Source organism: Spea bombifrons, chromosome 2 (genome assembly GCF_027358695.1).
Source record: "Spea bombifrons isolate aSpeBom1 chromosome 2, aSpeBom1.2.pri, whole genome shotgun sequence".
NCBI classification, from domain to species: domain Eukaryota; kingdom Metazoa; phylum Chordata; class Amphibia; order Anura; family Pelobatidae; genus Spea; species Spea bombifrons.
The window spans coordinates 37,839,102-37,865,360 of record NC_071088.1 but is presented as its reverse complement, the minus strand read 5'-3'; the positions used below and the strand labels follow the sequence as shown (position 1 = coordinate 37,865,360).

At 40.0% G+C, this 26,259-nt stretch overlaps 1 protein-coding gene across 4 annotated transcripts; it reads left to right on the top strand.

Moving 5' to 3' along the window:
* The first annotated feature begins 222 nt into the window (after window positions 1–222).
* On the top strand, window positions 223–25,473 carry CSDE1 (cold shock domain containing E1). 4 transcript variants are annotated; one of them, XM_053457559.1, is made up of 23 exons: window positions 223–319; window positions 3,848–4,283; window positions 6,686–6,845; window positions 8,575–8,697; window positions 9,412–9,604; window positions 10,287–10,396; window positions 12,255–12,347; window positions 14,466–14,563; window positions 15,071–15,155; window positions 15,499–15,627; window positions 15,714–15,839; window positions 16,659–16,871; window positions 17,582–17,722; window positions 17,980–18,144; window positions 19,677–19,784; window positions 20,902–21,077; window positions 21,597–21,709; window positions 22,079–22,198; window positions 22,317–22,409; window positions 22,889–23,067; window positions 23,386–23,549; window positions 23,783–23,915; window positions 24,248–25,473. In XM_053457559.1, exons 3-23 carry the CDS (start codon window positions 6,720–6,722, stop codon window positions 24,293–24,295), a joined length of 2,736 nt encoding a protein of 911 aa, XP_053313534.1. In that variant the 5' UTR covers window positions 223–319; window positions 3,848–4,283; window positions 6,686–6,719; the 3' UTR covers window positions 24,296–25,473. The 4 variants fall into 4 exon arrangements, with proteins under 4 accessions (XP_053313534.1, XP_053313535.1, XP_053313537.1 ...); XM_053457560.1 differs by lacking the exon at window positions 6,686–6,845; XM_053457562.1 differs by lacking the exon at window positions 17,582–17,722.
* Window positions 25,474–26,259: the final 786 nt, after the last annotated feature.

The window sequence follows — 26,259 nt, the reverse complement described above, 5'->3', positions numbered from 1 at the left end:
TGGAATTAATTAGATATTATTATTATTATTATTATTATTATTTACAGGGACTGCAAACAGAGAGCTGTAATCAGTGCAGGGCAAAGGTTAAAATGGCCTGATTCAGTGCCAATAGTATTACATCACTACAGTTTGCCTATCGCGCATGCGCATAATCCAATAGCCAAGCGCCGCATTCAGTTCTATTCATTGCGCATGCTCAAGAGCCCTTCCTCCTCCCGCGGGGTTACAAGTTCTCGCGAGAAGTCCGTGTTTTATTCCTACGTAATGTGCCGTGCTGCTTATGGCGGCGCTGGTGATGGTGCTGTGAGCTGTTGGGGTGAGTTTTACTTGAAGAGGGGTTATTTTGGCGTAAAAATGTAGACGTGTCGGTTTCTTTATACCTCCTGATGCCAGGGAATGGCGTACGAGCTGTATTATGCAAAAGGGAATTGCGGGTGTGGTAAAAAGAGAGTTACATTATCTCCTTTAGATACCCTATAGCGGTGTGAGTGTCCGGGAACAGTTTTTGGAGGCCCACCGTGGGCCCCGCAAAGCCGGCACGATTTGTGAGGTTTCTCGTCATTTCGCGACTTGTATCTGTATTTTGTGTAATATTGTGTCGCATTTTAAACGCGGTGCCTCACCCGCTTGCACCGCGTAATATAGAGTGCGTGCACGTTGTACCAGTTTTCTGTAGCTGATTAAGGGAGCTGGCGGACAAAGGGTACCACAATGCAGTGGAAGGTGGTGGGGATGGGTCTGGGCATACAGCGACCAATAGGAACGCGGGGGAAGCGCCGTATCCGTCGCTTGAGGGCTGGGACGCGACGGGGTGGTTCGTGAGACGTTTCGCTGAGTACTCTGGGAGCTGTAGTTTTACAATGCCATTAGACTATTAGAAACCTACTGGGGGAACTACAGTACCCGGCGTGCATCAGCTCCTAGCTTAAGGAACGTGCTTTGTGAAATGTAGTCTTCATTTTTCCCTTCTCGCTGGTGTCGCAATATTTGTTGACTCTCCTCTGGGCTCTAGTCGGCATTAATCAATGTCAAGTTGGAGCTATACTTATGGTTGGGGAAGAATACCTTAAATTTAAGTAGGTAGTGGAAACAGTTCTAATACCCAAAACGTTTATTGAAACTACTGCCACAGTTCTGGTTGGCTCTATAACATATATATATACTCTTAAATAATATCTGGCACAATAGTTTGTTGAAAGTAAATCATCATGGACATGAGATGTGACATGCAAGCAAGCTTTATTACATACATTGTTAAGGAATATAACCTGGTACTTCTCATCCTTAAACTGTGAGCAAGACTAATAAGACTTGCCTTTGGAAAATGAAAATTTGTTATCTAAAGTTGGGTTAATTTATTAAGTTTTGGATTATCTGAATTATCAGATTACTTTATTAAATTTTAGGTAATTGTAGTCTTTGTGGTGACTTACTCCCCATCACCTGTGTTAGATTAAGTAGGTTTGCACTGTGGTGCTCACATCGAGTAACCTGTAGTAATGCTCTTTAAGATATGATGTAGTAATTCACATCACTCCAATGTTACAATTTACTTAACCTTTCATTAGCTTTCCCTCTGAAAAGATACAATTAAATACTACATATGCATTTGCCATACTTCTTGAAGGGGAACTGTTGCTATTAAAGCTACTTGGAAGGCTAATACTACCATTAGTGTATGCCTTGTTTGGCAATCCAAGTAATTGTTGTTAAGATACTTAGTTTAAACATTAACATAATGGAAGCTGTGATTTACAACTCAATGTGGCACAGCCTGCATTATCTGATCCCTTTCCTGTCCTGAACTTTCCCTTTTCACCCACCTGCCCAAAAGCTACCTGAACCAATCGGCAATTTAACAAAGCGGGCGGAAAAATCCCGAGGATATACATTAAATCAGTCTTTAAATCCATAACGCCATAACTGTTAAGTGTAAAATGTAGAATTTAGGGGAAGCTACGCGTCTGCTTTAAAGAACTACTACCATAGAAAGAACCATAATAGCATCTGATCATGAGGCGTCACATGCTATACGAGCTCCAGAAGCTAGGTTTCTGGATCTGACACTATCTCCTACTACTAGAGGTCATGCAGGTTTTCTTTCTCAGGGTACTTTAGTAATCACTGCATTGCAATCCTGCTGTTAGCGCTGAAAAGAAACTTAACTGGCCTTTTTGTAGTCCTAGCGGTCTTCATATGAGCCCTTAACTCTACAACTTGCCTGTAATGGTCTTATTACTATAAAGCAACCTGCATAACGGGCAACATACCACCCTATGTAAAAGCAGACCTTCTGCCTGTAGATCCTCACGCAGCAGTAGAGTTCCTGGTGGCAGCCCTGAGGCAGTGAAGAGGTGGATGGCATCTCCTGTCCTCTCTGCTCATCAGGAATGCATCTCTGAACAGCTGCACCAATGCAGCGCTCGGGGAATTCTTATGCAGCTGTTGTAGCTGACTGCCAGAGTTCCTATTAATAGCATTGTGCCTACCGAGTATGTGTTCTAGCTTCTTTATTCTGGGACAGTGACTTGCACTTTTTATGATGTCCAAGAGGGGCTTTGTATTCATGAGGCATTGCAGGCAATTCTCTGGTGTGCACCTTGACCGCTTACATTTGTGGTATTTTGAACCAGATGTAAGTAAAGTACTCTATCAGAGACCCCCTTCTTACGGACAAGTGACGTCCCAACAAACAATGTAACCCAAGATCAACCTGCGTCAAAGGCTTGAGAAGCCCATATGTAGTAAAGACTAAAGGAACGGTCCAGGTCACCATAGTACAGCTATTGCCAAATGTCTACTCTAAGATGGTAACCAGACAGTGTGCTTTACATCCAGGGCTCGGCAAACGTTTCCACATGAGGGGGCCACACGACAGCTGCTGGGTCATGTGATGTTGGCTCTGGATAGAGCCGGTTGCTGGGCATGACTTTTCTGAAGCGGGCCCATGTGTCCACGGATGAAACCTTGCTCTCACCTGCCGCTTGGGTTTTACTGAGTCCTGGTTCAGTAGTTTATGGTTTGTGAGGCAACTAAAGCTACCAAATTGTCTCATAGCGTTTTTGTGCAATTCCTGAATGTTTAACACTTTTCGTGCCAATTGTGTGTGTTTGAAAGTGCTCTGCAAAGTGGACTCCCACTACGATGACATTGTCTCTGACAGGCTGATGGCAGCTCTTACTTCCCTGGGAGGAAGTCATGTGATTAAATGTACATGTGAGGCTTCAATTATCCATTTACCCTATCTGGGTTTAATCTAGGTTTTTTATTTGTGTCGGTACATCTACAGTGGACATCCTTTTTAGGACAAATAGGTCCATCCTTTTGAATCCATAGGACCGCACACAAGCACACGCACATATATATCTGTGCTAGAACACTTATGTAATGTAATTATATGCATTCTTGCATATTTCATGTTCGCTTTGGACAGATCACTGAGAAAATATGACGTCAAGGTTAGCCTGTGTGATTACCTTGAGCACAAAAAAAATGGGAGAAGGAAGCGCCAATTTTTTTTTAGATTTTGGTTGATCTTAAAACTTTCAGTGACAAGTGTACAGCAGTTCACAAAATCAGATGGGTGATTAGGTAACTTTAAACTGTTTGCAAGAAGTTGATTGCTTTTGCAGTAGCCATATAACATGGGTTTAGCTTTTTTTTTTGTCTGCAGCATGAATGCGTATTGCTTATTCTAAGCCAGCTCTTCGAAGGTGGCATTCCACATGTTTTTGTTCACTTGCATGTTGTATATAAGGTAACTTATTTGCATATGTTGTGTCTGTACTTTTCTGTCCTGACGTTCCTTTTTTTTTTTTTTTTTTTTTCCCCTTTGGTTTTCTAGTATGAAGTATAACTGAACAGAAACTACCACCTGAAACTGCTGCTTCAAGTTCAGATCATTCAAGGAACACCTACCACGATAGTAACCAACAAGACCAAAGAAGAGAACTTGCGCTGAAGTCACAACGCTTGATCTGAAACAAGAAGTTTGTGCCTACTCAACAGCTACACAAGAGCACTTCCCAACGCTGCTAATAGTCTTTGTTTTATTCTCAGTGCTGCACTTTGCAACTGCATAGTCCAGCGGGAGTTGTCTTTTCCTCACTCGCTTGATAGATCTTCTTCCTTTTTTTTTGTGTTTAAATACTAGCAATCAGCAACCTTTTGAAGTGTGCGCTGTCCAGGGGGAAAAAATAAAATAAAAAAAAAATTAAAAAACAAACAAAAAACAAATACAAATTAAATACTACTGAGTGCAATACCTGAATCTCTTCAAGGTAAGTTTCTCACAGTTTTTAATGTACATAAAACATTCATAAATGTGAATGTTTTCTCGTGATGTGTGTTTTGGCTCTTAAGGAAACAATTACAGTCCTTAGTACTATAGTTAATTTGTAATCTTTACTACAATTTAACCACTCTGTGCTTCCCTCAGGTGTGTGCAGAATCAATCCCTTAGCATGATAGGGGATAAAAACTCCTGTACTTGTCAATGCTTATTTTCACCTGCAACCTCAATCCTGGTCTTCTCTGTAGAAGCTGCTCTCTGACCTTTACTGGAGCGAGCTGTAATCCTTAAATAGCTGCTGGAGACTCGCTGCTAGGTGAGGCTCAGACGTCCAGCTCCTGTGTGATGAGAGACTGGCTTTTGACCTGGGTCAAGGTTCCAGCTAGAAATGGTGGAGGTCGCTAAGTCTTTTTTACTTATCTTTCCCAAACCTCTCAAGTGACTCTTTTTTTTTTTTTTTTTTTTAAATGTAGTCCTTTCCTTTTGATGAGGTGGTTTAGTAGCCCTTTAATGGCTAAGGCTATGTAGATGACAAATGCCTGGTGTGGACATCCATGTTCTAATGTTACTTGTGACATACATTCGAACTCTTCCCTATGTATGCCAAATGTTGCTGTAACTTGATTCATGGATGAAGAATCTGTAAGAGCGTGCACGTAAACCTTGATGTTGTTGCTAGCTGTGGTCCATGTTCATGCGTAGTCTGTATAAATTAAACTATACTGGTTGTTTGGAAACTTAATTGAAGAAAAACAAAACCTGCCCCCGCACTTATACATCGCTAATACGTCAACAGATTTTTATCATGACGATTGCAAGCAGTCATGCTGTGGCATTAATGGCTTTTACCTTTTAAAGGGCCTGATGGACTCTCTAAAGCCAATTGAATGTTTGTGCTCTGTGAGTACTTTATTATGGACTCTCCCAACACTTGCTGGCCACAAAACTGCAGCGGCTCTTCTCCATATTCAGATTCTTTCCAGCCAGTCGGTGGCAGGAAAGTGCTCCCAATCCAAACCAACAGTAGTGCTTTCCACGCATATGTGCGGACCTATGCCTGCACCGCTAACACCCCCCCTCCCCCAAGGGAGGGAGGAGCAGATATGGGGGGTTGTCTAGAATTCCCCCCCACATACATTTACAAAAGGGGCCTCCCTGTAGTAGCGTTAGTGAGACTAGTGCCATCAATGAACATCCTTTGCGTGCTCTGAAGTTTATTCACATAGCAATATATTTAAATGTTCCATCACAATTATGCCTTAAGTGCCCATTTTTGGAAGGGGATGTATTTGTCGACAGTTCAGTGCTATCATGGCACCTTCATTTTGTGACTGGTAGATGGATAAACCAAAAGCTTATATCTTCTTCGGATGTGATGTGAATTGGATTCAGAAGAAATCTTTCTTAATGGGATTGTTGCCTTAAACAAAAAAAAATCTAGCAACGTAATAGCCAAATGTGTGTAAATGTACACATTTCCTGTAGGCTTCAAATGTTCTCCCTATATATTGGCTTTGTCCTAAAAGCGAAGCAGTCAATGTGCCCTTGTTAATCTATTGTTTTATTCTAGGGTACCTACGCTATACCGGGATGCATGTTTCGGGTTTTCCTCTTTAAAGGTGCTGCTCTGCTGAAACACTTTCTAAGTGGAACCTTTTAAAGGAGGTGGTTCAGTAGCTGGATACAAGATGCTTGTTGACCAGATGTGCTTTGCTCGCCTGACACTTGATGTAACTGTGATGCCAATGCTACTTCCTAGTAACAAAACTGAGTTGAAGTTTGAGTTAAGGCTTTAATCAGTCAATTAGCATCAAGAGTATGCAGGGCCAAACCTTGTGTCCATTAACACCTAACTGGCTTGAAGAGCTCCCCCTTAGTTTCCACTTTTATAGTAATACAGAATAGGTTTATAAATAAGCTGCCAATATATCTCTGGCTATGGCTGCAATACTAGCTTCTAGCTGTAGAGAAACTGAGCTGTTTGTGTACTCGGCATGTTTAGTTACGTGAAACCCTTTAGTCTCCCTTCAAATCTGTTTGATTCAAAGCAAGTTTACACAAGTTATCTACAAAGTAACTGTTTTAATTTGCATGTTGTCAAATGTTTGCATGCCTGTTAAAAATACTAGGATGTTGATGGAGTCCAGTCTTACAAATGCAGCTTAGGATTGTTAGTTGTACTTAAGGTATTGAATTGTGACGCCTGTCTTTACTGGTAATTGCAGTAAAATGAATACGACTTGGCTTTACTGATTTCATTTTAAAGCACACTTTGGGATGTCCTAACCGGTTTTTGAAGGATGCCATCCCTAGGGTATCAAAAGAACTTATTCTTGCTTCCAACCGCACGTCAATTGATCAGGTTGTTTTGTTTGATTTTGTTACATGCAGCCTTATAAAATTTAATTGAAACAAGAGTAGGAATATGGCAAGCACCTGGAAAGAATTTGTTGAATTTTCCATGCCGTCTTCTCCCCCTACTGCATACGCTAGCGCCAACCTGGGCAATTCATCTCCTGTCGGACTGACTTTATCACCTTATGGGCGATCAGTAAGTTATTTCACCCTACTAGAACCTTGCTCCTTATTAATCCCTAACTCGGGCAAACCCGTGATGGGGCCTGATGTTCAGTTATTTTCAAGGCTTTTTTTTTTCTCTTTTCTCCACCTCCGACCGCCTCCTGTACACTTCATAGTAACCATCTTTGTAATTTGATTTCTTATCTATTTGGCAACCCCTAGCATTTTTATTTTGCCACTCCCTGGTTAGTGTTAGGTTGTGTGCCTTTAGTCCTCTGGTTTACTTAATACAAAATTGTTTACGCAGCTTATTTTAGTACTAAATCTCTTACCGTGGTAATATTCTTGTTCAATTACTTCCTTACAGAATGTCTTCAGTAGTGTAGATAGACTTGAATAACAGCAAGCTGGCCATCCCATGCAGTTTAATGCATCTGAGAGTGTAATATAACATTTCAGTTAATGCCTCCCCTCCAAATACACGGTGGGATTAATCAGAACACCTTATGTGTTTCCTCTGCTTCTTGGCTTGCAGGAGATGCATGTGGCTATACATGTCTTCTTGCCAGTACAGACACACATGCTCGGTTGCTGTAAACAATGTGTTGGATAACTGGCCTTCAGGAATATATCTTGGGCTGAAGAAAGTCCCTGCTGCCAAACAACTAATTATGATAAAGACCATGATGTATCTCAACCCATGTGCCTTTAGCTAAACGATAGAATTGCTTATTTCTTGGCTTACAGGTGTTCTGATTATTGAAAGTCTATTGTGCAAAGCATGTCACTGGATACGCAGAACTTTGTATTGCCATGAAGACGCAGTTGTGCGTGATGTGAATAGGGAAAGCTGGCCAAAATATTACGTGACTGCCTGTGATTAACTGTAGCCTTGATAAAGCAAACGTTTAGTTCCTCCGTTTATAAAGTGAGGTGAACCTGAGCGTGTAGGGTTTTGGAGGCGCTGTAGGACAGTCACTGCAGCATGTCTGCGTGTGTGGTGACATGTATGTAAGGTCAGGGTGGTGTGCTGCAGCGGGTATGGATAGTGAGGGCTGGAAGAACAGCAGAGACAAAACTGCTAAAGAGGAAGCTAGACGCCGTTGACGCTCTTTGAAGAACCACTTCTAATTTTAGAATTGGGCCCAGACTCCTAGCGCTCGCCCGTAGAGTACTATATATAGTATTACTGTAGAATTAGTACTTCATTTTCTTTAACCTCCTATAATTCCCATGTGTCTTTGTATTAAAAATATTGTTAATGCGGCCCCCTTGCTGTGCCCAGCATGAGGAGCCACCCACTGAGCCCACCCTCTGCTTAGGTCAGTACCCCAGCCAGAAGTTCATCTGCCGATGGCAATTGTGTACTTACTGCCAGGAGTAAAACCACCTGGAGCACGTGCGCCTACACCTAGTACCTCAATCCACTGACAAGGGGTATCTGCTAACATGCTGAAGCAGAAAAGGGGTGTTTGCACGCTGTTAATACGTTGTGATGGGCCAATCCCAGTGAGCGTATTTGGAGAGGGGGGTGTAATTGATGTAAAAATGGCACTTTTTATTTTTTTTTATTGCGTCCCCCCCTCATTGTCGCTTTGTAAAATAAAAATGATCTCATTGAGTAGTAAACCACAGTCCATATTTTTTTTTTATTTTTTTTTTTTTAGTACTTCTTTGTATCCCAGTTACCTAAATCCCGTTAATATCTTTAAATGGCCCCTGCTGACTTGTACATCTAACGGTGCCCTGTGTTATCACAGCTGTATGTGATGGAGAAAATATATGCCATGCCAGAGCCTCTCACGCCTTCTCCTGCTGGCCCTCCTTTTACTACTTCTTGTGGGTCTAAAAAACAGAGGAGGACCCCCTTGTACCAAAGATCTGTAAGTCGAGGAACTGGTTGGCACCTCTTGGCATGGTGTTCCTCCTCGGCAGGACCTTGTGTGCTGTACACAGAGTACAACCAAACTAATCCTAACCTACTGAGTCTTGTTTCCAAATGCCTGTAGCACATATGGTTTGTATTTGCTATTACTGTTTACTACTTGTCTGCTGTGTGGATGCTCATCCTGATAATTACTTAAGCTATATCATAATAGCATGTGTTTGGAATCTCTAGGGCACTTTTATTCTAACGAACACATCCCTGTAAAATTGTAGCTTTGGAAGATATTTACCAGCTTTTGTCTATTGCAGAATTTTTTTTTTTTTTGATAATTCTGGGGTTGCTCCATTTACAAATAATGACACCCATAACTTTTAACTGATTAGGCACTTTGTTAGTGGGCATCTTTTTGCTTAGCGATGTTTCCTAATAGCAGTGACCTGGTCTTGGCTTGGGGTTTGAATTTTGGCTGTTCTTGGTCTTGACACGTTACGCATTATGGTAGGAAAGGTTATATAATAGGCAGTTTACTCCTGTAGCGTTGGATCCCCACCCCCAACATAACATTTGAGCTTGCAGTTTTTGTTCTTCATAAATCATGTAACCTCCATGTCTTCCATTTCCTTGTGTGTACGCAATGTCGGCCTGTGGTGTAAATGCTAACCCTGACGGTTACTGACAAGTAACCAACTTTGTTTTGTTTTAAACCTAGATGAGCTTTGACCCAAACCTTCTTCACAACAATGGACACAACGGATACCCCAACGGTACTTCACTTCGTGAAACAGGAGTTATTGAGAAATTGCTGACATCGTATGGATTTATTCAATGCTCGGAGCGTCAAGCAAGGCTTTTTTTCCACTGCTCTCAGTATAATGGGAACCTGCAGGAGCTGAAAGTGGGAGGTAAGGGTTTTCAACTAGAAAGTACTGGAATATTTATTTCCTTTAACTTAAACTGTAGTAGAGCAACCCTCCACATTTTGCACACTGGACCTCCTTGGCTCTAAGAAATTAACTTTGTCGCCTTCAGCAGGCAAGCAGGCAATTACACCTGATGGATGCCGACAGGGTTCAGCATTAAGCCTTGCTGTTATGGGAAACACAGGGAGCATATAAACATGCATTTTCATGTCCTCTGCGACAACACATTATTTCCTTTTTATATAGTGACAACAATTTACACATCTTAAAAAAAAAATATATATATATATATATATATATATATATATATATATATATATATATATATATATATATATTAAAAAGCCTTGGGTTTTCACCAGTGCTGCTGAAAGATGGCCAAAGAAAAGAATTCTCCATTTCTGGAGTAAAGTACTGATCACTTGGATTCAGACTTACTCTTCTGCTGCAGACTGTTAATGTATAGTTTTTGTCCCTACCAGAATTTTGTTTTTGGGTTTTTTTTTTTGTCCCTTTCTCAAGAACTTTGTTTCTTGCTCGATCTTACTGTAACTGCTTTAGTGTTTATCAGCGTATTACTAGAAAAGAAGTTGGAAGCAATCTGTGTCTTCACTGGGAATATGGAAGTGAAAAAGTGTGCTCATCTTTGTGTCTTGTTCTGCAGATGATGTTGAATTTGAAGTGTCATCTGATCGAAGAACTGGCAAACCAATTGCTGTTAAACTAATAAAAATAAAAACAGAAATTTTACCTGAAGAAAGGATCAACGGTCAGGTAAACTACATGTGACTCTTGTGTTAAATCCTGTAATCTAGCAGTTTGTGTGATTTGTGGGCTATTTCACTTATGAATAGGGAAAAAATAAATCTGTTGGTGCATTATTGCACTTTACTCCATCTTCTCCCTAATTTATAAAGGGCTGGCCATATAAAGTGTCAGAAAGGTGCCTACTCCTAGTAAATATATAAAACTAAATCAGGGTTGTCTAAATTTAAATGACTAACAAAAATATACCTTTTTTGCACAACATACACCCAGGGTGCTATTTTATATTCTCCTGGGAAAACCAGAAAATGTAATCCGGGAGTTAAAGGGACAGTCAAATGTCTTAACAGTCCCAGTAATAAGAATCTATATTAGAGGATTTTATTGAACATAAGGGTTTTGTTTTTTGTTTTTATGCATTTGCCCATTTTCTAAAATAAAAAGCCAAATTACAAATTGAGTGAAAAATGCAAAACAAAGTTACTGCCAACTTAGAAAGATTGCTGTCAACATGGCCCTTCTAGAAAGCCCTGGGCTTTCATTATCTTGCAAGCCCCTACATGCGCAGGAGCAGGAACCGCTACCTGCTGCTCTTGACGTGACATTAAGGGGCAACATGGGTGTGAAGACTTAATGGTAAAAACAATCAGGCCTTTGTGCAGCTACCCCTTAACCCCAAACCTATTTACCCCACAGCCCCAAAATGCATTTTGGGTATATCCTGCACAGGGCAAGTTAATAAATATATTTTGGGTGTTATGCATTGATTCTAGCTGTGTGTTTATGTATCTTAAAAAAAAAAAAACAAAAAAAAAAAAACTGGTATGTATTTTTATTGCCTTTTTTGATTTTTAATCTCACAATTTCTTGCATTTCTAAATTTCAAAATCCTTACTCTATTGGTACACTTACTGAGAAAGAGACTTCCCTACCCCTACCTTTGGGAAACATTTCTAGTATTTTTTCCTATGGCACCTAGAATGTAAATCTGTCTTTTGAATAGGCGGGGGGTATGATCTGTTATCCAAAGTGCACAGTTAACGGGCAACAGAAACAACCGCCCTGGGATTAAGAATTAATATGGATGGCCACTACATATATGTAGCCAGTTATTTGTTTTAAGGCAGTGTAGGTCATTAGGTAGGCTTTAATAAACATCGATCAGTGAACAATAGGATAGACTTTGTTGGGACCAGATTAGGTAGGCTGGGCTAGTGATTTTATAACATGGCAGTAATAACATTTATAAAAAAAAAAGCTACCCTGCAGTATCTTGATGATTTCCAGGTAAATGTCAGGGTAGTTAGAGCCTGTTTTGTATTTCTTTTAACAGCCTATGCGTTGGCATTGACTGGTCTGCTGCAGTATAAATGCAAATTGCCGCTGTCCTGCAGTTGGTGGATTAAAGAACATTTTATAATCCCTTAAAAAAAAAAAAAGGCACTTCCCTGCTACTGATCGGTGCAATGGTGGCATCATAAGCATTAAAGTACACATGACCAGCCCTTTAATGCTGCTTTAAAGAATCTGATGGAATGTGCCTAACGAGGGAAAATCTGAGTCATTTCGAGTATATTCTTATAAACGTGGTGTGCATTTACTAGCTGGATTGCTTCATCGATGGCATTGGGCATTGAGCAGTACTAGGGCCCAATTTTCTAATGCTGACTTCAGTTAATAGAACGTTCATCAGAGTTGATAGAACATCACCTTTCATGTAGAACTTTGTTGGAGGGTTACTGATGCTACTTTGCCGTCATTGTTCCACATGTATGTTTATGAAATAAAAATCTCATACGGCTTCAATCAAGAGGAATATATGAACAATGACAACTTGCTAGTCTAATGGTTGCCTTCTCTTTTGCAGGTGGTGTGCGCTGTGCCTCATAACTTAGAAAGCAAGTCTCCAGCAGCTCCGGGTCAGAGTCCCTCAGGGAGTGTGTGCTATGAACGCAATGGGGTACGCCATCATCTTAAAATGACATCCTATTACTATGGCAGCTTAAACTGTATTGTTAGTGTGCCACTAAACAGAAAGCCAGAGCTAATTTTTACTATATAACTTGCAAGGTATTTAGTGTTGTAGCTAGTTGACACTCTTTATAAAGAAAAGTGATATAGATCACAGCAGGCTGCATATAACATTCAACGTACAAATATTGGGTTTCCTGCGGAACAAGAGTCATAAAGGATGGAAAAGATGAATCTACAAAATGGTTGCTTTTACCTAGGTAAGTATAAAATGTTTCAGGGTCATAATATAATTGATAATGGTCCCATCTAGGTTATAACTTAGTTTTAGCTATTGCTGATTCTTCCTGTTGGGACCAGACATCATACTTTGACTTATTTTTATGTCAAATAGATTTTTCCACATGTGATTGCTAGCTTACATGTCTAATGTCTATCCAGTAGAAACACTTGTGCACTTCCAGTTTCTTAACATGGTTTAGAAGGCAATAGTGTATGTCTCATATTTATTGGTAAGAAATAAATGTCCATTTAAAGAGCTCTTTAAAAATACCAATAATTTCCATTTTAACAAGACCTAGATCTCTGCTTTCCTGCAAAATGTGATACTGTCCCAATTTCCAAGTTGTAATGTTTATTTGTATTGGACCCATCAAATTTATGGATGGGAGATTGAACCAAGTAGAGTCCTGTGTGGGACTGTTTCGTTCATTCCAACTCCCCCACCCCCTTACCTGAACTGCAGATTTGCTGCGCACTCCTGCAAGGCTGCCTTCACGTTGCTCGCATCTCTTCTCTTGTCCCGCCCAGAGGAAGCGGGAACGGGGCACAGTCATAGATGTAAATTCACGTGACTCTGCTGGGTTCCTGGGCGGAACAAGAGAAGAGACGCTGTGTGTGAGCAACACAAAGAAAGCCTTGCGGGATTACTGGGACTCGCAGGTACATTCAGAAGGAATGGATTATTCATAGCAGATTCCCACTTCAGAATTTGTATTGATTTCTCTACTTTATTCCCTTTTTTTTTTTTTTTTTTTTAAAGATAATACTCTGGAAATTCTAGTTTTATGCTCTTGATCTAGAGCTCTCCAGAGAAAAATGTGATAAAATAGGTTTTATACTATTGCATCATTGGGTGTAGACCTCATATCAAAAAAGTATAAAAAAAAAAAAAAAAAAACCTCCAGAGAGGATTGTCCAGTTTAACAGACTGCTGTTAAGGAAAGGACTGCAATATGCACACCTGACAAACCCATGCACTGTACTCGGGAGATGTCCCTGAACACCTATTGGGGGGGGGGGGGTTGGACAGTGACATATACCAGGAACTGTAAATGAAAACAATATACAACAAACTTGGACAAAGGCTGGTGGTAAAATGTGTGCATGGGAAAAACCAGCATTTTAAATACCCAGGGGTGTAGTTTTAAAAATGTCCCAAACACACGGGGCAAGATGACCACATGTCAAAATTGAAATATGAAACTTTCCAAATGTAGCCTATTACCTCCCAAACATGACAGACCCATGCATGGGTGGTATTGTACCTAATTGGGGGGGGGGGGGTGACAGTGGTAAATCTATTCAGCAGGATTCTTCATGAGCTTTTGCAGATGAGTAAGTTTTCAAATGTCCGTTTTTGTTAAGTTTGTGTGTGTATATAAATGTTGTACATCCACACACATTAGATACCATTATTTTACTATAACAGAAGAAAATTAGAGCTAAATGGTAATGCTGCAAAGAGGTTAAAACAGCCTTTGTCCCAAAGTGTATAAAAAAAGCCTTGTCATTAAAGGATTAAATTATTTTTTTTAAATACATAAAGTATATATTAAAAATGTTGCTTGGTCAGAGTGAACTAAATTACCTACCCACAAGTTGTCCTGAGACTAACAGATTGGTAATTTCATAGCAGAACCCTAGTGCATAATGGCCATAATGGCAGTCAAATGTTTCCGTTGGCATTGGTCAACATGGCTAAACAATATGTAAACTCATTTTTCACTTGCAATAACCCCTTCACTACAGGGCTTTTTAGTACCCCAAGAAACAGGAATACAATAAAAATATCTCTTGGCATGACCTTTTATATTTTCTCTTGTAGGAGGTGTTTTATCTTACTTACACCCTGGATGATGTAGATGGAAACATTCAGCTGGAAACTGGAGATAAAATAAGTTTTATTATTGAAACAAGCAAACAGTAAGTGGCATGAAACATTTTGCAGTTAACATTTTAATCGCTAGTCCAATAGTTTAACAATGTGGTATAATACAGGGCTCTTTGATATAGCATTTACACAAAAGCTCCCCACTGTCTATGAATGAAGGACAGTGCTTAAAAAAAGAAATGGATTGCTAAATGGGCTCTTCTGTTTCTGGTGAGGTTCGTCATTGTGTTCCATCGTGTGTACAGGTACTTTAACATGTAATCTTTCAGAGATTATAAAATGTATCTATAAAGAGCACAATATAACTTATTGACAGGCACATTCCGTTGGTTCTATAGTTATCACACCACACTTCAGACCAGAATTGCTGGTTGCTCCTAATTCCCTTGTTCTGACATATTGACATATTTGTTTTTTAAGATGTTTTCAGGAATTGATCAAAATTGAAATACTTGAGTAACATTTAGAAGTTTATTTTTGTAGATAAACTGTTGTCGGTTGTATATCTTTGTAAAGCAGTTTTTCTTATTTCTTCACAGTACCGGTGCCGTTAGCGCTCGTAGTATTATGCTGCTAATGAAGAGAAAGCAAATGCGTTGTCAAGGAGTAGTTTGTGCCATGAAGGTGAGTTCTTCATATATTAGGTTGCAAATCATAGTCCAACGGTGTTCAGCAATCCTAAAATCGTATATGCGTGTCAATGAGTATTATAGAACCAGATCCTTTTAAAGGGTCACCCAGGTTTTCTAAGTCTGAGAGAAAGCTGCCACATGGGTTAAGGTCTGCCTCATACAGATTTAGCAAATTGGTTAATTTTGCGTCTTCTCTTGAGAGCTGTTCTACAGTGATGCTTGTTTTCCATAACCAAGGTGTTAGAAATTGACAAGTGATTTTGTTCTGCTTTCATGTATGGAGTAAAAGTTTTAGCTCTGTTATAAATACTTGCTCTGCTATTTTCTCTTGATAGGAAGCCTTTGGGTTCATTGAAAGGGGTGATGTAGTCAAGGAGATATTTTTCCACTACAGCGAATTTAAAGGTGACCTTGAAGCCTTACAGCCTGGTGATGATGTTGAATTTACAATCAAGGAGCGAAATGTAGGTTAAATAGCCTTTTTGTTTTCCTCTTGGGCTCGTTTCTGTTGGTGTAGTGATTTTATTATAATTTTTTTTTTTTTTTGCAGGGTAAGGAGGTGGCAACAGACGTGAGGCTGCTGCCTCAGGGAACAGTTATATTTGAAGATATCAGCATTGAACACTTTGAAGGAACTGTTACCAAAGTTATCCCAAAAGTACCCAACAAAAACCAGGTGTGAGGTTAATGAATTTTTGGCATAAGTTAAACAGGTGTACTTTTTAGAGCTTGTTTGATGGAAGATCCTTAATAGAACAGCTGTAACTTAATTTCATAGTACAGCACTTTTTCAAGCTTTTGAGTAGGTTTACTTTTTTCCTTTCCCTCTTGAACACAAAATAGAGATCGTGGCAGGCTGTCTTCCTACTGGCTTAATATTTTGTTGCTACATCTGTAGTGAAATCAGGGGCAAAACTAGAAACCACCGGGCCCTGGTGCTAACATTGCCCAGGGCCCATCAACCTCGCCAAGCAACGTGCCACCTGAACAGCTTGAGTGCCTTTGCCCTCCCCTTCCAACATGTACTGATACGCATGGAAGCACACGTACTCATACTAACACACTCCATCTTACACACACACTCACACTCTTACGTCTCCAGCTTACTCGCACACCAGCAGCTTTAGTTTAGTTTAGGGCCCTTTCTAAACTATTTTGGACCAGCTGGGGGAGCTGGGGGAGACCGAACAAGGAGCCCCCTGGGAGCACGGGCCTGTAGCGCTTGTTACCCTTGTAGTTACGCCACTTATTGGTTTCTCTATTGTAAACTCAGCAGGGGCTGCCTTCTCCTTTTCTACCAGTCTGATTTTTAAACATGCTACAAAATCTGATTGTAAAGCCATACGGAATCTGCTGGTGCTATATAAATTTTATGTAATACATCATGAATTAAGCTTTAATGTTAACTGTGTTACTGCACTTATTCACATATCCGGGATTTCTGATATTGTTTATAAGAACAAATTTAATGATCTCAATTTAACTTTCTCTCCAGAATGACCCTTTACCAGGTCGAATCAAAGCTGATTTTATGGTTCCTAAAGAACTCCCATTTGGTGACAAAGATACAAAGTCCAAGGTTACTCTGCTGGAAGGTGATCACGTGAGATTCAACATTTCAACAGATCGACGGGACAAACTGGAACGCGCTACTAACATTGAAGTCCTCACAGATAGCTTTCAATACACGGATGAGTCTAGAGAGATGGTTAGTACCATTAATGGGTTTTCCCCCCGGTCTTTATAGTGTCGGATGAGAGTATGAAGTTAATGTGGGAATTGTGTATTGTACGGCAAAGAGAAATGGCACATAAGTCATTTTGCTAGTAATGACCTAGAAAAATGTGCACTCGTCGCAGTCTGGTAATGTCCGCCACCAGACTTTAGTGTTGTTTGACTGGTCCTGGGAGGAGCTGCCAGGTAAGTTTACATTCATGCTCCTGCTGTTCCTTAATGAAGTCTGATCTTATTTCTGCAGCCAGTGCCAGCTGACTCATTGCAAATAAACTTTCAGGGAGAATGTTATAAGCCAGCGGTGTCCAACCTGCGGCCCTCCAGCTGCTGCAGCACTACATCTCCCATAATGCTAAGGGGCTGGATGATGAGTATGGAGATGTAGTGCTGCAGCAGCTGGTGGGCCGCAGGCTGGACACCCCTGTTATAAGCTATACTAGTGAGGTTTCATTAGGATCTGTCCACTTTATTAGTGTCTGTACCATACATGGTTGTACTGTCATGGTCTCCAAGTTCGTCTCTACTTAAAAACCTACCAGTGGGTACTTGTATGTAACCCACTTATTATTAGCACCGCATTGTCTTGCATGACCCTGATAGCCATTAAACAATGCACAGTAAAGTTGTACACTGAACGGCTGCAGAGCTACACAGTGCATTCATACTGCTGTTTCCCTTTTACAGGGTGTGATTGCAGCAATGAGGGATGGGTTTGGTTTTATAAAATGTGTTGATCGGGATGCCAGAATGTTCTTTCACTTCAGTGAAGTCCTGGATGGAAACCAGCTACACATTTCTGATGAAGTTGAGTTTACTGTTGTCCCTGTGAGTAAGCCTTCTTAACTAAGAGTACAGTTATGTCTGCTCACGTTCCTTTAGCAGAACAAGCAATGATTGTGCCCCTTTAGTGAAGGTTTTTTGTTTTTTATGCTTTGCCCTAAAACATATATTTTGCATGTGGACCATCTTGGTTTTTTGTAGAGGTCAGAGGATGTCTCTAACCATTAGCGATCCACACCCTAGTGCAGCAAACTAACCTTGGTGGACTTAATATTTAATGTACCTTCTTTGCTTTCTTGTAGGATATGCTGTCCGCCCAGAGAAATCACGCAATAAGAATTAAAAAGCTTCCAAAGGGAACGGTCTCCTTTCACACCCAGTCAGACCACCGCTTTGTTGGCATTGTGGAAAAAGAAGCAACTGCACCCAGCACAAAGTCAAACAGCCCCAACAAAGGGAAGGAAAAGGTAATCTATTATACACCCTTCCCAAACTTTTTTGTTTTTTAACATAAAATACTTTGAATTTGTGGACTTGAGAGGAAACGCCCAAAGAGCATTATTTTTCCTTATTCAAGCAGTGTGCAGGCCATATTGGTAGCTAGACTACTTCTTTGGTTTTGTTACCCAGTCTAAAATGCTTTGATTGCAGGACAGGGAACTTTTTTCTTTAAATCTTAATGACCCTATTTCACTTCTATCAGAAATGGTGCCAACAGAGGCTATTTTGGCTCTGGATCTTTCAAGCACAATAGGTAGACTGATTAGTGTCATGGCCTACCTAGGAACCCTTTCTGTTTTGCAAAACTGGTTAACGTTTCCATAATATTATTGGCGTGCCAACTTCAACATAAAACCAGAACTTTGAGTAATTTCTGATTTCTCTAATCTACATGTACTTACCTTGTGGTCATTGAGTAGAAAAAGGAAAAGGTAAGCCGTTAAGCATGGGGTGTTAAATATCCTCCCCTGTGGGGGGTTACCAAGGTTTCTTGGTTGTTTGCATACTTCTATAATGTTTTGTTTTGTTTTTTTGTTTTTTCTCCATGTTAAGCCATTGTTTTAGTCTGCCTTTGCATTGCACCAGTTGAGTAGATAATGTCTGTCAACTCTTTTCCTCTGGATCTTTCCATGTTGTCTGTTAACCGGGTTTAACTGATCTCTACTTGCCTGTCACAGAACTTAATGTTAAGTGCATTTTCTCATGGCTGCCTAACAGCTTCACTTTGGTCTCCTCCTTAACAAGTAACAGTTACGCAGCACCTTATAGAAAACGGCCCGTTTCTCATGGGTTTGGTGTGTAATGGAAAGTATCCTATTCTAAGCATACGGCTAGCATTCTTGCAGTTCTTTATAAATGTATTTGTGGAACGTGAGACTGCAATGTGGTTCTGTAGTCCTAGCAGCATAGATGTGCTAGTTCAAGGGTGTCCAACCTTTGGCCTTCCAGCTGCTGCAGGACTACATCTCCCATACTCCTCTGCCACTAAGCTGAAAGAGCATTATGGGAGATGTAGTCCAGCAGTGGGAGGGCCGCAGGTTGGACACCCCTGTGCTGGTTTAAAGACTTAAAAATCTTAAATGCATGTTTATGTTCTGTTTCTGAAAGCTAAACTATCCAATGAAATATGTTTTTACGATATCGATATAGAGATGTATGTATGATTTTTTTATTGGTATCTCCTCTAATTGCCAAACAGATTACTCAAGCGGCAAAACCTTTAGCATTCAGCATATGTAGCCCCCTGCATTTTGTGTTACTTTGGCATTGCAGAGGGAATACCCTGACCATGTAATTACTGCCCTATGGTTATTGCTTTCTCCAAATCTGTACTTTTTTTTGTTTTTTTTTTTCGTTTTTTTTTTGTAGTGGATTAGAGGAGGTTAAATGCTAAATGTAATGGCCGGTTGAGCATGGGTCCACTAACAGTGTACCTCACCTGAACAATAGCAAGGGTTTTGGGTCTTCAGTTAAACCAATTTGTTGTCCTTTGTATTAGGAGGGCGAGGAAGGAATCATCTCCTATGAAGACTGTGGTATAAGGCTGACTGTTTCTTATCATATAAAGGATTTGGAAGGGTCCTCTCCACCTCAACAAGGCGATAAGGTGGGATTGTTATTTACATTCTCAGTATTGTCAAATCCAATTTGCATTGTGTAGCTAAACACTTATTTAAGCACCTAGTAGCCATCTATCCCTCCCAAGAAATGACTGAAGAGATGCAGGTTTGGACTGGAATACATGTAATCTGTAAAGCATGCTATTTAATTCACATGTTTCGAGGGGCTGACAAACCAGCCTAAAATTGGAATTTGGAAACCTGAAAGTCGGCACCCTGAGACTGTGGAGTGCTATCGGGCAAAAGCATGTCTGCCAGTGGGGCTGTGATAAAACTACTATGATCGAACCGTGTCATGCAAAATGCGGTTAATACTCGAAATTTTTACTTGGCATTTATTGACTTATCTTGAAGCCTGGCCAGGCCCCATAATAAAACTGAGGCGGGAAGAGCATCCAAGGAGGGCATCTCCGAAGAATGCCGTGTGTGTGCGCGCCATAAAATCCTACAGAGAACACAGCACTTAGTATCTTCAGAGTTATGTTTGCATTTCAATAACAGATTTATAACATGAAAATGTTCTGTGTGCTGACCGAATGATTGAAAACCTGGCAGGAGGGTGAGAAAAGTGGGTCTCTTAGATAACAGGTAGAGGTGTTTGGTACCTGAATGTTTGTAATAGCATATAGTTCATAAGGTTGAACGTTATCACCCCGGAGTTGACTTACAAGGTACCATCACAAAATGACAGGATATACAACGCAACTCTTCAGAAGTGTTGTAAAATGCTGTGACTACGCGCTTCCCTCTTACATGACTAAGAGATTCTTATAAAAACGTGAATTTTGTTTTGGACCAAGGGCTGTGACATAGATTCCCACAGATTTTACTTGTTTTTTTTCTGTAAATGTTCTCTTTAATCCTTGTTTACGAAGGAGATACACGGTTTTGTACGTATTTCTTGTGAGCCTTTTTGCTCAAGAAAACAAATTCTGTTCTAATCTGAAGGTTTTTATGGTTTTTGAGCACTTCAAGACTCCTTAGGTGTTAACCTTTAAATAGAGCTGAGTGACCGCAAGTGTTTACACAATGCAATATAACGCCAGAAGAAGCGTGCATGAATGTATAATTCCTGTTCATGATGTTTTCCGTCTCCCCCTGCAGGTTGAGTTCAGCATTTGTGAAACTAAAAGGACTGGACAACAAAGTGCAGTTTCAATGAAAGTTCTTGGGCGAAATTCTAATGCCAAAAGGTTTATTGGCTATGTGGCTACCCTGAAAGATAACTTTGGATTTATCGAAACTGCTAACCATGATAAAGAAATATTCTTTCATTACAGGTATTGTAAGAGTCTATGTTGCCATAATAACTTAGAATTTCCTTCTTTGATTTCACTGATCTGTTACTTTGAATAATTGAGAATTTGACTATTCCTCCTCAAGATGGTAATGTTCCTATGTAAGAGCCAATTCCACATGCAGTGTAGTCGCTATAGAAGATCTTCCCGCCAAAACCTCTTGAGCACACAATCCGCGTGCCCTATTAATTTAGTTATTTAACTATATATTCAAAACTAACTTGAAATGTCTCCTGGGGATCAGCATACTAAGTGTCTAAGTAGAGGTAGCTATGCTAAGTGTTTCTAATCTATCAGGGTTTTATTTTATATATTTATATAAATCCCTCGTGGTCCCAATACTTGCCCTGCTACCATGTATTGTAGAGTCTGAAGAGATGAGTTTGCAAACGGCTCAGTGTTGAAATGAGATGTGGCTGGAAGCCATAGTACTCCTACTACCTAAGTGGAACATGTTTACCAGTCTTTTTCAAATAATGGCCAATTGTCTTTTCTCTTAAGCGAATATTCTGGTGATGTGGATAAGCTAGACCTGGGAGACATGGTTGAATACTGTTTGTCCAAAGGAAAGGGGAACAAGGTCAGCGCTGAGAGGATCTCAAAGGTTCACCAAGGTAAGATAGTTGTGTGTGGCATTCCTGTACCTATGGTTATGTAAGGAGTACACTTCACAAGCTGTTCTAAATGCCATCTACTTTGTGCTGCACTTCTGTTAACTTTTTTCTTTCTTTGCCCTGTCGCTTGGGTCACGTGCAAAATCTTAATGAGTTCTTGCAAAACTAACATCTAATGTTTCTTTGGCTATATTGTTCAGCAGTGTAGGTATTTTCCAAATCACATTTTGCGTTTACTGGACATGCAAGCTTTTTTAAAAAAAATTTTATCCTAGATATCTGTTTCCCAAAACTAATGCTTTGAGCTTTCTAAGCTTGTATTTGGAATTTCAGTTATTGTATGCTGATCTCTTCTTCCATTGTCTTTAGTAAATGGTTCAAATGATGAAGTTGATCCAACAGTATATTGGGGTAGAGTGATCAGACCACTAAGAAGTGTTGATCCTACACAGACTGAATACCAAGGCATGATTGAGCTTCTTGAAGAGGGTACGTGTGTTCCCCTTTCATTTGTTTAGCTGTCACTGATTTATGATAAAGGGTCGGATAAGGTCTGACTGGCCAGAATTTCATGTGATTTTTATCTTCATCTCTATTTCTAAACTAGTTTCCGATAAGCAAAAGATTACAGAAGAAACTGATGAGCAAACTGCAGATTCAGAAGCAGATGTGGACCTGGACGTGGAAACTAACAAACAAGGTAAACATTTTTGTAAGGGTTTTCTCCCTTGGTTTTATGCGACTTTACTGAACTAATACTGTCCTGTAGTTGAGCGGTTGAGCGATGCAGCTTCCATTGGGACAGTAAATCTTATGCTTTTACCAAATGAGGGTCTTGATGTGTGGCTGACTGATATCCTCAGCCTTGCATGGTGTTGGTGTCCTTTAAGTGTGAAGGTGAATTGTTAAGGGTAATGTAAAAATCACTTTACTAATGTGGAGCCATTGGATGCTTACATGCCACTTCTGGCAACAGCATGGAATCATCCCGTTGGCTTTCTGCATTTGCATGTGGGGGCTTGTGAGAGTTGTGGGATGGTAAGATGACAGGTTCTGCATTACTTGAGATGAGATGTCTATGTAGTCTTATGGTTTGGCATGTGAAACACCAGTCTGCTGTTATTGTACCTCAGCCGGATATGGGCACAATTTGATTAAGAACATGTGTCTCTATTTTAGCTAGTATGAAAGGAAACCACATCCCCTTTGGAATTGTTGGAATGGCAAATAAAGCAGATTGTCTTCAAAAGGGAGAGTCCGTTAAGTTTCAGCTGTCTGTTCTGGGGCAGAATAGCCAAACGATGGCTTGTAACATCGAGCCCCTCCGCAGGGGCACTGTGGAGTGTGTAAAGGATCAGGTGGGTACCGCATCTGCTTTTATCGATTTTTAGCCATGTCAAATGCTTTCTTACCTGTAATGTGTATGTGAGTAAATTAAATTTTGCAGTTTTGTGTTACACCTAGTTTATTAGGGCTTTAAGGGTTGAAAAACATCTCTAGACAGTTCAACTGGAATAAATAAGCCTAGCTCAGTGTGGTGGGTGCAATTCCACTGTCTGAGCCATTAAGCTTTTTACAATAGTAAGATGTAAGCCTAACCGGTTCTCTGGGTATGAAATATCAATTACTTTAAAACTGTGTCAATTGTCCCCACTAATATTTCTTCTGTGTTTCAGTTTGGCTTCATAAACTATGAAGTAGGTGATAGCAAGAAGCTCTTCTTCCATGTGAAGGAGATTCAGGATGGGGTGGAGCTGCAGGCTGGAGATGAAGTAGAGTTCTCGGTTATCTTGAATCAACGTACTGGGAAGTGCAGCGGTTGTAATGTTAAACTTATAAGGTAAGCATTGTTGGTGACCCACGAATTATACATATACTCGGGCCATGGCGGTTTTGGAATGTTGGCTCTTAACGAGAGAGAGATTGAAAACGGGAAGACCTGGAACATAGTTGGGCTTGTATTCAAAAGCTTTAGGGTGTCCATCTTTATAGTAAAACCATTACAGAATACGAGGCCTCTGTAGGTATCCACTTATTTTTACTTGCATTTAACCTCAAACTTCTCTATTGCAGCAGGGGCCCTGAAATGGTGGCAGCACCTCGTCCTGACAGATTAGTAAATCGTTTAAAGAGCATAACCCTGGATGATGCTAATGCACCCCGTCTCATGGTTCTACGTCAGCCCAAAGGTCCAGACAACACAAAGGTAATGGAAACGGAGGAAAGTTGCCACTTGATAAAAGCGGATCCTATTGATACAGAAAGCCCTGTGTTTGAATGGTCATCCTTTTTTACTGCTAGCTCTAAATACCGCATTTTGTATTAATCATGGCAATGCGAAACACTTGTAATAGCAAGTGATGTAAATGGATAGGGATCAGATGAAAAAAAGTGGCAGATGTAGTTTAAACTGGGCTTATGCCTGACTAACACAGACTTATTTTTAATACAGTCGTTTAGGTCACTCCTGCGGACCTTGATGTGAATAGTGGATGTCCAACGTTACTTGACCCTATCTCCTACTTTGTTTCCCTACAGGGATTTGTCTTGGAGAGAAAGCTCCGTCAAGCTGGTGTCATCGACTGATTTTATTCCATCTGCAGAAGCACATTACCTACTATATGATCAAACAAGGGATCTTGTGAAGAACATCATCATCATCATCTTTAATGCCCATAAATCTAAGAATCTTATTCTTTATAACTATTACATTTTAACACCTTTATGTTCAAACCAGGAAGGTGATGAAACTTTTTTTTTTTTTAATTATGCACATTTGTAAGTGAGGAGTTACAGTTGAAGCCTTATAGTATGGTTTTTATATTTTAAAGAAGCTTTGTTTTGAATGGTGCATCTTAAAATAAACTTTTTCCTATTTGTCAGATATGGTAACAAAGCGTGATTTTTAACCCAATGGAATTCTGCACTTCGTACTGTTTTGTATATATTCTACCTCCTTTGCCGCAACATAGTTCTACTTTTGCCTGTATGTCTTCATTTTCTTCAGTTTTGGGGCTTTGATGCCCCCAACCCCAGAGGACCACGTGTTTAAAGGTGGAATATATCCTATTAAGACAATTCTTGGCACATGGTTTTAAGGCTTGTTTCTTGGTTAAAGACAGATGTGTTTTTTTTTTGTTTTCTTTTTTCTCCCCTCAAAACCATTTATTTCTTAAACTTCCCAAAGCACCTTGTTTGCTTCAAAATCAGTTTAGTGTTAATATGTGGCTTTGAAGATGCAGAATTCTGTATGGGTAAAGTGCCATCTGTATGAACTTAAACGTATAAAAACGCAGGGTTTTTTTTTTTTTCTTTGCTGCTTCAACAGTGCAGCGTTTCTGATGTTTAAAAAAAGAAAAATGTGCCTCAAACTTTTCTTTACATCAACATCTTATACTGTTTAAATTCTTTAGGCTTTGGAAGCTGTATTGATACTTGCAACGAGATGAATTTAGGACATTGGCACCATTTATTTTTCATTATCCATCTACTTTAACATCTGTATAAATGTATTATATATTATATATAATACATTTACACTTTCATGCAGGTCCTCCTCCCCTTGTTAATCGACAAAACAAAATGTGGTCAAAAATTTTCAATCCAGACCTATATTCGCTGGATTTAAGGAAGAGGGTTTTTTTCCACCTCTATGATTTTCTTTTTGCAGAAGATGCATTACCTTTGTAAAACAAGACTTGGCTCCAATTTTTGTTTAATGGCAACAAAAGAAAAATTAGAATAAAGTTTTACCAATTTTGAAATGCCATGTGTTTGGATTTTGTTCCCGCCTCTGTTGCGTAAAATGGAATCATAAGAAATACAGAATGCAAAAAAGACAACATCCATAATGCATTTATGGTGATCTCTTTAGATTTTAGATTTTTTTTGGGGGAGGGGGGGTGGATTGGTAATACGTTCCCTCTGAGAAATGTGATTGTGGCATAGAAGGTAAAAACTGCCCTCCCTCGCAAGAAATCTACAGTGGATGGAACGGTGGATGTGATTATTGTATGCAAATTCTGCCATGGTTAAATAATGATTCCAGTCGTCCTGCAGGTAAGTGGTGTAGCACCGGAGATATTGTTCAAGTGTTCGGTTTGACCGTTGCTTTGAGGGTGAAAGGCTGAAGACAGAAAACGCTGGACATGAAGTTGCTCACAAAAACCCTTCCAAAAACGCAAGGTAAACTGAGAACCATGGTCAGACACAATATTATCAGGTAATCCGTGCAGACGGAAAACATCCCTAATGATCAGAGTGGCTGTTTCTGAGGCTGAAGGGAGATGTCCATATGGAATGAAGTGTGCTATCTTTCTAAATCGGTCGACTACCACCAACAAGGTAGTCAGGTGGTTTGAAGGCGGAAGATCAGTAATAAAGTCCATATATATGTCAGTCCATGGTTTAGAAGAGGCTGGAAGAGGTTGCAAAAGGTACGTAGATGGGGGTCATTATGATAGTAGAGACTGTAACAATGCTGCAAACCTGAAATATCTGGAGGAGTGATACGTGCAGAGCAATGGTGAACTGCATCCCAAATAGCGCGG